Raw genomic sequence first — 12,410 nt, 5'->3', positions numbered from 1 at the left:
CATACTCATGTCGACATACTGGAGAATAGCGATCGAGCTGCGTGTTTCTTTTTGCTAGTCTCCTCTCTTGTTCCTGAAACCAGATATGGGGTACTAACCAAGAAGCCGGCGGTTAAAAGGAGGAGGGAGGTAAACTTAAAGAAGGTAAGACATGCTATGGAAGGAATCGTACTAGAACCTGAGTATCCTTGTACAAACAAACAAACAAGAATTTTGGAGTTTCGCCGGAAAGGAGAAGCATCAAGTGCGATAGTAAATTAACAGGCAGCTAAACTAAGTAAGGATAGTAGTTTTATTGGCTGTATTGACTTGTAAACATTCGCTTACCTAACTAAAATAAAAAGCAAGGTGTCAAACGCGCACAGATAGACATGAACACATCTCACTCGATCACGGCGGAAACTCGCTGTCAGAGCGCTGAAGTGAGGAAGTGCGCAAGCAGCAGCGAAGAGATATAAGACAGCAATTTTCCTCCTCGCTTTCCTCCTCCCTTGCGTGCGCGAGGTTGAGACGCGATCGTCGGGGACGATGTTATCGTTCTTGTATTTCATTGTGGACACCTCGGAGTCGGCGGCGCTGATGACAGAAATGAACCAGGAGTGTCGATATGTCTCCTATCCCCATAAAAATTGACTATATTTCCAAACAGACTGTAAATTGGGAGTATAAAATAATTGCAATAATTACGACGCAAATCTTATTTCAGAAAAGAAGCATGTAATTCTTGTGTCGCAGCGGTATTCATAAATGCCCGTTTAAGTTTCCAATGGCTGACGCCGAACAAAGGGCCTTGAATGTCGAAATATTTTAGAGAACTTATGAGAATATTTATTAGTCGAGATTGACAATTTCCAATACTTGTGCCTTTGACTTTAATGTGATTAGCATTCTTTGCGCAACTTCATCAGTTTGCGGGCTGTCTCTCTGTCTGCATATTTGCGCTGCGCTAACATCTTTCACGCCAACTGCGGTCACAGTGTAGTTCACTGTTTAATGGGTGGAGCTTGGTATGTGCCAATCTTCAATGAATTTCTTTCACACCAACTTCTGTTATGGGTCACGTGCCACTCTTCCCCGATCTCCAATGAAAAACAGGAGAAAAGAAGATTCCTAAAACCACTTCTGCTGCCATGGGGAACCTAACCTGTGCCCTGGATTTTTCTCTGAATACAGACCAGATTTTTGATAGCCTCGTAGCGGGAGTGCTAGCCGCGCCACTACTGGATGGATGATTGTTATGAGCGTCCCCTTTGGAACGGGGCGGTGGGTTGCGCCACCAAGCTCTTGCTGTTATACTGCGTAATGTCCTACCTAGGTTAAAAAAGAAAAAAAAGAGAAGAAAACACGATCAATTTCCATAAACAAATTTTTGACCCCCTATTCTGAACTTTCTTTTTGTACGTCTCCGTCTTTTGTCGTTTCCCTACTTTTCTTGTACCAATCTTCCAATCGCCTCTTACTAATCTCTGTTGCGGACATGTTTACTTTTCCCCTGCTCTCGCTGAACCCAAGGGCTTCAAGGGGGCCAATGGTGCCTAAATCGACCTCTGGGCAGATACCTTCACCTTCTAATACAACATGCTCCATAGTTTCCCTAGCTTTACCACAGCAAGCACATGCTTCTTCTTCCTTATTATATCTCCCTTTATAGGCGCATGTCCTAAGGCATCCTGATCTCGCTTCGCAAAGTAATGAGCTTCCCTTTGAGTCATCACAAATTGTTTCTTTCTTGGTTTCGTTTTCTTTCTCTTGGCTATTTACTCATGGCAGGTTTCTTTTCCGTTGACGCCACCCATGTGATTACTTCAGCGTCTCTGACTTTCGCTTGACTTTCTTTGTTGCTATTTTGCTCACCCCACAGGCCGCATATTTGTTGGTAAGCTTCCTAGTTCTTTTCCTCCGCTGTGAATCAATGTTCTTTCCAGTACAAATACCTCAACACTCTTCAAGCTCATTTACTTTCTTCTATATTCCTCAGTCGTTCTTCATAATCACTTTTACTGTGAGCTTCCGTCACTTCAAAATTTGTGCAGCCCATGTCACCATGCACAGCTTCATTTGTATTCTTCCCATGAGCGCCCAATGCGAGGTGTTTTACTGATCTTTGGTTTCCATCGAGTCCTGATTCTATCCCCGATTTCAAGCAAACAACCGCATTTCGAAAAGTATGTCCTGTAACCATTACACGTTTCTACATATCCCGGAGCACCTCGTACCTATAGTACCCCCATAGCACTCCGTGCTTTATTATCGCTGTATTTCTATTCCCTTTTTATTGTAGTTTTATGTGTTTCCACATACCTATTGTCTTCTTTTATCCATATACCAAGGTATCTATCTTCTTTTACCTGAAGCATTTACTGGCCCTGTATTGCCACTGTCTGTTCACTGTTTTCATTGAATACCATAACACCTGATTTTCTAACACGGAATTTCAAACCTGGATTCTCGCCTTCCGGTCCACAGATATTACCCAGACGTTGCAAATCACTTTGCTTGTTAGCTAGCAAGAGAATGTCGTCAGCATAAAATAAATCGGGAAGCTGCTGCTCTACTACTGTACCCGCCTGTTTGTATGAGAGATTAAACCCGTCAATACTTACTTCTAGCGACCTGTCCATCCTCACCATGTACATCATAAACAGCAGTGGGGACAAAGGGCACCCTGCCTCAGTGCATTGTTGATATCAAGTGCACGATTCGGTGTCAAGTTGTAATTAGACTAAACGTGAAGCTCAGACAGTTTAAAGGCGCGACAACCTCGCGTCAACGTACACTGTGAATATCGCTGTGTTGTCATCATTGTAGCCGTGTCGTCGTCATTGCCGCATGACGTTGTCGTCATTCTTGTTCTTTTGCAGGCGGTTGCCATGTCGTTGGTTTGTGACCTTAAATACTATATTTTTTTGCTGTTGGAATTCCCATGGATAGTAACTACCTAAGAGCACAATTATGCTTAGAGTCGAACACAGAGGACAAGAAACAAACACAAAAAACGGTGAATACCAGAAATGAGTGTAAATCGGAGATACTTGAAGCTTTCTCGGATGTTTGCAGAAACATTAAAGCAAACAGCACACAAACGTGGCACTAGCAGCCTAAACGTCGCAAAATGTCCTATTGCAAAACAACCACGGCAAGACAAAAGATTATTGGAGCCCGTAGCACCCAAAATTAATGAGTGCTGAAAGAAGTTAGATCACTTGGCTGAGCGGCTGAACGAGTTGAAGTCGAATAATCTTCGAATGATTGTAGAAGTTCAAGTCCTCACGAAATGCATTCCCTGACTTGAGCGCAACCGCATAAAAGTAAAACATGTTCTAAAGTTTCAGTGGCTCAATATATATGATCAAGTTTGTAATGTTACACGGTGGCAGCTAGAAGAAGCGGCTCGTGCCATTCTTGACAACGATGCTGACAAAAAAAAAAAAGATACCAGCGGCACTTGGATGTCAGAAAGTGCCGCGCGTCATGGCAAAGTCGGAGCAGCCGCTCCCATTCCCGACGTTGCTCAACGGCTGGCATTTGAACACGACGGAGAAGTCTACGCTGTGCCTGGTAGCCCCGTTCACCGAACCACGGCTGTCGTCTCCACTGGATCGAAAGTAGGCGTAATGGGCGTAGAAGAACTGCGCCTCGGACATGCGGTGCGGACATGCGGTGCGGACATGCGGTGCGGACAAGCGGTGCGGACAAGCGGTGCGGACAAGCGGTGCGGACAAGCGGTGCGGACAAGCGGTGCGGACAAGCGGTGCGGACAAGCGGTGCGGACAAGCGGTGCGGACATGCGGTGCGAAACCACTCGGTCCTTGCGAGGTCCCCGCCGGCACAGCTCGCGGCTGCGACACTCGAAGCTATCCGCAGGCCCTTGGTCAGCGTAAACAGGTCGTCCTTGCTGTCGTACGTGGACGGACTCTCCGACAGCTCCACACATTCCCTACGACGGAAAGTAAGGCGGCAGCGGAGAGCCGGAGAATAAAAACACGTTTAGCAAATGTAGTTCAATCTGTAGAAGGTAATTTAGTCGAAATCGCACATTTAAATGTGTAAAAGTAACCAACGTGAATTAGCACGTGGTAACATTAACCCGGAAGCTTTTGGTTACTTAGATGTGGCAGCATTGCACAGGAAGTTATCGGGATTCAGCGATACGTGTATTTTAATACGATTCCTCCCACGAGTGGCCGTGCCCAAATGAGGAAGGAAGCCTAGCTGACGGAACTAGTGGGGACAGTAATGAGCAAAGCAGCGTCCGGATAGGTTAGAGCGTGGGCGTGAAAGGAAGAGTGCACGCAATGAGGAAGAGGGGCGCCTATCTCCCCGCCGTTGATAGAATGGCGTAGCGTGAATCATGACGTTGCTGATTATCAGGCACGAGTAGGCAGCGGGCGTGGGTTAGCGCACGTGAAGTGATGGGGGTGTCATCCTGGGTACTGTCAAATTCCGCCACATTTTCTTATGCGCCATTATGACAGATATAGTTGGCTTACAGGTTTCCCACAGCCCCTCTGGTTGGCTCAAAACGCCAATATGGCTCACGTCGACTGGGTAAAGAACACAACCACAGCTGGATTTCATCGATGACGTCACCTGCGATTTCTTGGGGTTACAGAGAGCGTGCGAGAGCAAACACAATGAGGTGTAATACTGAACACGCAGTAAGCGTTGCTTTTAAATGCCAGCAACATGGCTCCTGTATGGAAGTGGTTAGAAGGGCGTAGCGCACACGCAATTAGAGGTCGGCGCATATGAACGTGAATAGCTTCGGCGTCAAGTTGTGGAATTCCTTCACACATTCGGCGTTTCTAACATCTTTGGCTGGCGTTGCATCAGTCAGCGCAGAGGGATGCGACAAACAACGAAATACGAAAAAAAATTATGGGGTTTTACGTGCCAAAACCACTTTCGTATTATGAGGCACGCCGTAGTGGGGTACTCCGGAAATTGGGACCACCTGGGGTTATTTAACAGGCACCTAAATCTAAGTAAACGGGTCTTTTCGCATTTCGCCCCCATCGAAATGCGGCCGCCGTGGCCGGGATTCGATCCCGCGACCTCGTGCTCAGCAGCCCAACACCATAGCCACTGAGCAACCACGGCGGGTAACGTAATACGAGCTGATGCCGATGAAATCGCTGAATGTGCGCAAGCTTTAAAGGACAACGTCAGAATCAGAATCAGTTTTATTCAAGACAAAAAATGGGTATAATTACATGATAGCATATACAGAAGGAGGTCCCATAGTTAGAAACTGAAATGGGACCGCCTGTACATGATGACTAGAATTAATACAACAATGGCAACATGTTAAATTTACGATAATAAAGGTTTTAGGAGACAAGGCATAAATGAACAGAAAATCAGCAGATGAATGTATTACGCAATAACAAGGATTTGGATTAGTCAAAAAAAGGTGAAACTACAAGAAGAGCTTAAGAAAAAAAAAGTAAAAAAAATGCGAGAGACCTATAGAGAAACAAAGTGAAAGTTAAAAATACAACACATAGTACACTCAAATGGGAAAGTCGGAGGAAGCTAAAAGAAAATACTAAAGTTCTGTACGAAATCTGTGAGCTTTGAACAATTTTAAAGGGAATGGTAATGTGCTCCACAGAGATAACGCTGAAAAGTGTAATGACTGCGTACTATAGTTGGTGCGAACGAAGGGTAAAATGAAGTCCATATTTCCTCCAAATCTAGTATTATTTACATTAGTAAGGGATGTCTTTGGTATGATGGTTACTGGAGTATCATTGTTTGATGCCCCAAAAATAAATATGGCCAGGTTATATTTAACAAGGTCAGTCACATTCAAAATATTATGTGCATGTAACAGCTGATTTGCGCTAATGCTACGAGGTGAAAATGTTATTAGTCGAATAGCTCAATTATGAATGACTTGCAACAAAGTTAGGTGACTGTCATAAGTGTTTCCCTATGATTCAATGTTATAGTTAATATGAGAATGAACAGAAGCATAATAAAGCAACGTGAGAGTTGAAAATGAGAAATATGGACGTGGTTTGATTAAAACGCGTATTCCGTATGCCATTTTCTTTTTCACATTAGGTATGAGAAGGTGAAATTTAAGATCACGATCAAATTCCACACCTAAATAGGTGTAATGATCAAGTGCAGTGATTAGGTGATTGTTGATGGAAATAGATTGAAGGAGCTCAGGCGATCGCTGATGTGAGGCAAAGAAGACAAAATTGGTCTTACTAAGGTTAATCTGCGGCTTGTTAAGTTGACACCATGGGGAAATTTTCACGAGATCTTCGTTTAGCTTACATGTTAGCGTTGATAGACAATTGTTAGAACTAAATATAGTAGTATCATCACGGTGCCGAATACACTTCGATGTGGAGAGGCAACTAGGCAGATCATTAATATAATTTAGGGAAAAGTAGAGGGCCTAATATGGACCCCTGTGGTACACCAATGTTAGTAGTAGCTTCTTTAGAGTAGTACCCAGAAATGTTAACGACTTCTTTTCTATCTTGTAAGTAACTGCGGATTGGAAGTAGAGGCGGACCAGTTATTCCGATGGCTTCAAGTTTAGCATAAAGAAATGTGTGATTAATTGTGTCGAAGGCCTTCGATAGATCAACGAATATCGAGGCTGCAAATTTACTTTCATCAATCGCTTTTTTGAGATAATCAGTAAGAGAAATAAGTGCTAGATTACGTCGGCAACAAGCGCACACCATTTTATCACAGTGAACGCGTGTAGCGGGCACGCCGCATACATGCCACCGCATATATCTCAATGAATAAACATTTCCTAATTTAAAACTACGTTTTGCTTTCACCCGCTGCACTTCACATATCCTTATCGGGTTAATTTGAAGCGATTTTGCAAAGACATTCAGCTGTTCGAAGCAACGTCATCTGTCGAGTTTACTGTTTACGTCATCTGTGTTTACGGTTACGTCATCTGTTAAGCTGTTTACCTGACGACACCTGTATGAATGAACCGTATGCGTGTCTCGTAGGGGGGAGGGGGTATAAGGGGCTGGTTAACGTCCGTAACGTGAACAAAAAAATAATGAACGATAGTACGGCGCAGAAGAAAGAGAGGACACGTGATTCCACCGCGCACCTCTTCTGCGCAGTGGGGCATTGCACCGGCAGCTGCCGCTGTTGCTGCCGGCTGCGTCTGCTGTCGTCCGCCCTCAATACAACGGGGCGGCAGTTGTGGCGGGATAACACGGGAATGCGCGCCGCAGTGTGTAAGAACCGGATTGTACATTACAGGGGTAAACCATTGCGACAGTTGCAAGTCAAACAAAAAGGGGAAGAAAAATTGGAGGACGCTTAAGCTTCGCCTTCAAGAGAGGAACGCGACAGAGTTATCGCACCCCGTTCGCACCGGCCACTCCTTCGCTCGGCATGCTCTTGAGTCACACAAAGACAGTTTTCATATACAACACTTCCAAGTCCACAGCACAACTTTGGGGCATCCTCGCACCGGTCCCCGCACGGCCCCAATGCGCTCAAACGAGTCGAAGGGGAGAAGCGGGCGAGTGGCGCGCCACCTGTCGGGCCTGCGCAGTACATTGCGATGAGGGGGTCTTCTGTGTTTGCCGCAAGATGGCTCTGCGTGTGCGCCAAGCGCAGAAGAAATGTAGCGAAAACGTACTTCGCTACTCGTTTAACTGCGACTTCTGTAATTTACATGCTCTAATTACCGATATACACCGCAGTATAACATTCTACGGCACGTTTCTAAGGCAACACCGCATTCACTAGAGGCGCTTTTGTCACGCTTTGAACCATCGAACTCAAGGCTGAGTGGCAGCGGCTCCGTCTCACACTCCGGAGACCCTGGTTCGATTCCCACCCAGCACATCTTGCAAGTTGTTTTTATTTATGAATTGCCTTCCGGAATTTTTCGCTCGCGGCCAACGCCGCCGACGACACCGGCTTTTCTGCGACACCAGCTCCTTAACGCTGTCGCGTTAAAATGCAACTTGAACTTGAAAGCAAACGTTTGGAGTTGTCTCAAGGAAGTGAAGAGGCTCTGGGACGATCAAGTGAGGCAGAATCATACCGCATGGACAGGCTGTTAACGCCATTTGAGCTCGCAAACGACATAGGCTTGTTCCTCGCAAATTTTGAAAGGATTTGCGAGAAGATGAGCTTCGGTCAGAGTACATGGTCAAAGCGGTTGCTGTCTATGTTGCCGTGTGAGGCTGCGGAAGTAATCGCAGAATCAGTGCGCAGGATGCATATGATTATGCGAAAGTTAAGGCTAGTCTTCTGAAGCAATACCACCTTTCAGCCGAAGCTTTTCGGCAAAGGTTTAGAAGCACAGGCAAGAAGGATAGCGAGGGGTATTTGGAGTTTGCATACGGCTCAAAGGCCAACCTAATCGAGCGGCTGAAAAGCGCGGAAGCGTAGGATCATTGAATGCATGTGTCTAGAGCAGTTTTACAAAACCATCCCCTAAGCTGTGAAGCTGTGGGTGCAAGGCAGAGGAAAAGTAAACACTGTGGAAAGGGCGGCTGAATTAGCCGAAGAGTACGAAACGCGTAGAAAGCTGAACGCCGAGGACGGAAATAGGGATCGTCGAAATGGACCGCGGAAACCATTTCCGTTCGAAAAGGGTTCGCAGATTAGACGACCGGAGCCTGTAGACGTGGAGGAAAAGCCCTCAGAAAAGAGAGAGGAGAAAGCAAACGGGGGAAACCGGACAAAAAGAAAGCAGAAAAGAAAGTTCGAATCTTTTAGACCAATCCGCTGCTATAAATGCCACAAACTAGAACATATCGCTGTAAACTGCGGGAAGCCTAGCGTAGTTTTCTCCTGCGTGGATGAAAAAGACGAGAATATGGAACCTTTAAGCCCATATATTCATGACCTGCAAGTTAATGGCAAACCATGCAGGGTGCTGCGAGATAGTGCCGCCACTATGGACATTGTCCATTCGTCTTACGTGACGGTAGATGACTTCACTGGAGAAGTAGCATCGATCAAACAGGTTGTAGAAGAACACAGCTTGTGTCTGCCCATGGCCAAAGTCAAAATCAGTGGACCGTTTGGGTAGCACGTGACCGAGGCTGCAGTTTGCTCTGGCTGCACCGATAAAACTACAATCCTTACTTCTTATAGCTGTCCACTAATTTGCTATCGCAATCGATGCTTCGCCTTTCGCGTGAAACTGCAACTTTCTGTTGCAGGCAGCCCGCTTCAACTGGCTTCGCCTTATCCTATGCTGTAGCGCCAAGCGCAAAGGACAAGGACGAGACGCGTGCACATACACAGCGCTGTGTACGTGCACTAGTCTCGTCCTTGTCCTTTGCGCTGTAGAAAAAGTTTAACAGCGAGTTACCGCGGTCTTCGAGTCAGATGTGTTCACGTTTGCTTGCGCGCGTGTGACACCATGCTTGTTCATTTAGTTAGTGTACCTACGTTTACAAGGTTATACGACCGATAAAACTACAATCCTTACTTCTTATAGCTGTCCACTAATTTGCTATCGCAATCGATGCTTCGCCTTTCGCGTGAAGCTGCAAATTTCTGTTGCAGGCAGCCCGCTTCAACTGGCTTCGCCTTATCCTATGCTGTAGCGCTAAGCGCGGCGCGACTTTTTACGAACGGAAATTCGCTCATTGTCAGGGAAAACTGTTGGGATTTTTAGTATAGCCTATAATCTGGAACATCGCGCACCGCAGATGAGCAAGAGATAAAGAGAAACGGACAAGAACGCGGTTTCTAGGCGCACGCGGAACAAATTTCGCTGCGTAACGTAACATGACATCCGGCGCCGTATCAGACGAAGCGGAAAAGACGGAGCTGTCCGTGCTCACGGCACTTGCGCCGTGCCTTGGCACTTGGTTTCTGTACGAAAATAATGAACTACAGGAGCACATATATTTGCAAGCACTAACAGCTTTTCTTTACCTTCATCGGTCAGGGACTGCTCTGCCGCTCCAACTGTCGACATAACAGACTACAAGTCTTGTTTTGGCAGGGTCCATGCATAGTCCTTCTTTGTGAAGTGGTCCGAGCAGAGGCCGCAATGCTCTCCAGAGTAACGAGTTTGTGCAGCAACCGTTCAAATACCTTCGGAATATATAAATTGCATGTTTTCTACTCGCCGAAAAAAATGAAGAGCAACCGCTAACATAAGCCGAAGCAAAATTTCTGTCTGCGCATCAGCTAGCGTCAATCGACTCATGAGCAACTGTTAACAAGTAGGTTTAGCTTCTAGCAACACCGCAGAAAGACGCGCCGCGCGCCACACCAAAAAGATGTTCGCTAAAGATCAACCGTGGAAGAACTTTCGTTTCGTCCGGAAGCTGTTTCGATAAGGATAGCGCTTGTTTCTTCTTAACGACTGCAGAAAAAGTGCGCTTACCTCTCGTCCACGGGGAAACGGAAAAATTGCGTCCTTGCGTTGCCCCCCGAGCTGCCACACCGCACAGCCGCGCAGCACGCCTTGTGTCCTTTTCTCAGTTTTTCCAACATTGCCGGAACGTTCGCGGGCACAGAAGCGAAATGTTTAACTGCAGAGCATACGAAAAAGCGTACACGTGCATAGAAAGCGGCAGGAGCAGACGAACAAAACGGCAACCGAAGCGATAAGCATAGAGAAATGCGATAAGACCGAAAGCGCCACCCTGTGCTGCAACAATTGAAGCGTCTAAATCAAGATATACGACGGCAAAAAAAATAAAAATAATATAGCCGAGAACACATTTTATTTCTACACATAACAGCGTCACTTTTTTATTATGTAGGTCGAAAAGATAAAGCCACATATGTATACACTCTTAGAAATATTTACACCCTTTGGGGCGTATCTTGTCCCACAACAATAATCGTCATCTGTCTTGCCCGCGTTTCCTTTCTTTAACGCTGCGAGCCCGGAACTTCCCAGTCACGAACGGCATGCGCGTTATCAGTGTGACGCAGCTTCTCGAAAGGAAAGTAGCGAGCGCCGAGCTTTCAAGAAAAGATACTCGGGCAAGACAGATGACGATTATTGTTGTGGGACAAGATAAGCCCCAAAGGGTGTAAATATTTCTAAGAGTGTAAGTTACTGAATTTTCCTTTGGCTGCCAGTATACACTCTTCACTCTTAAAACGGTTGCACCCTTTGGGGTGTATATTTGTCCCACAACAATAATCGTCATCTGCCTTGCTTGCGTTTCCTTTCTTGAAACTCGGCGCTCGCTACTTTCCTGTCGAGAATGCTGCGTCACACTGATAACGCGCATGCCGTTCGTGACTGGGAAGTACCGGGCTCGCAGCGTTAAAGAAAGGAAACGCGGGCAAGACAGATGACGATTATTGTTGTGGGACAAGATACGCCCCAAAGGGTGTAAATTTTTCTAAGAGTGTTAAAACGGCTGCACCATTTGGGGTGTATATTTGTCCCACAACAATAATCGTCATCTGCCTTGCTTGTGTTTTCTTTCCTGAAAACTCAGCGCTCGCTACTTTCCTGTCGAGAATGCTGCGTCACACTGATAACGCGCATGCCGTTCGTGACTGGAAAGTGCCGGACTCGCAGCGTTAAATAAAGGAAACGCGGGCAACACGGATGACGATTATGGTTGTGGGACAAGATACGCCCCAAAGGGTGTAAACTTTTTTAAGAGTGTACTCTTAGAAAAATTTACACCCTTTGGGGCGTATCTTGTCCCACAACGATAATCGTCATCTGTCTTGCCCGCGTTTCCGTTCTTTAACGCTGCGAGCCCGGTACTTCCCAGTCACGAACGGCATGCGCGTTATCAGTGTGATGCAGCATTCTCGACAGGAAAGTAGCGAGCGCCGAGTTTCAAGAAAGGAAACGCAAGCAAGGCAGATGACGATTATCGTTGTGGGACAAATATACACCCCAAAGGGTGCAACCGTTTTAAGAGTGTATAATGGCGATGCTTTATTGCCAATACCGAAACTAGCCCCACTGTCCTGCCACTGCCGAAAACGACGAAGAGTGCGAGGGATGGTGTACGTCATCGCATAAGGAATACTATACCATACCACACCAATGCTGGGCGCTTTCGGAAGCGCCCAGCGTTCTCCGTACTGGCGGGACCGGCGGCGTTTTTAGAATTGCGAGTAGGTACAGCGGGGCGTGGCACTTTTGACGGAGCTCGACGTTTCTGCGCAGGCGCGAGGAAGAGCGGGCACGAGAGAGAAAATCTAGGGGCTTTTGCTCCTTTAATATATGACTCAGCCTAGGCACTACGGAGGAGGTTTCTTAGAGCGCGTTGTATTCGTTTGTCCCCTAGACATGTCGGCATTGCGGAGTGCGGTCGAGTTGGTTTATACACCCCGCCGCTGGCTGCCCGCGCGGTGAGGCAGTGGGCGCGGACGCAGCTTGGTGATCGCTGTGTCTGAAGGGACAATGTTCTGACTGATGTTGTATAAGCCGCGGGTCGCTTTTTTCTTCG

General features: G+C 46.5%; 1 protein-coding gene across 2 annotated transcripts in view; it reads right to left on the bottom strand.

Annotated features, from left to right (window-relative positions):
• LOC129380658 (uncharacterized) overlaps positions 1–10,770 on the bottom strand; it is a 36,177-nt gene extending 25,407 nt beyond the window's left edge. The window contains exons 1-2 of one of the 2 annotated variants that reach the window (XR_011890318.1): positions 10,364–10,770; positions 3,793–3,937 (exon numbers count right to left, since the gene is read on the bottom strand). Coding sequence is in view for 1 of the 2 variants with exons in the window: in XM_072284625.1 (XP_072140726.1) it covers positions 10,364–10,473 (110 nt within the window). In the remaining variant the exon portion in view is untranslated. Of the gene's footprint in view, positions 1–3,792; positions 3,938–10,363 lie in introns of those variants that run through there. The other variant, XM_072284625.1, reaches the window with a different exon arrangement.
• Positions 10,771–12,410: the final 1,640 nt, after the last annotated feature.

Source organism: Dermacentor andersoni, chromosome 10 (genome assembly GCF_023375885.2).
Source record: "Dermacentor andersoni chromosome 10, qqDerAnde1_hic_scaffold, whole genome shotgun sequence".
NCBI classification, from domain to species: Eukaryota; Metazoa; Arthropoda; class Arachnida; order Ixodida; family Ixodidae; genus Dermacentor; species Dermacentor andersoni.
The sequence above is the reverse complement of the archived record's forward strand: the minus strand, read 5'-3'. Positions and strand labels throughout refer to the sequence as shown.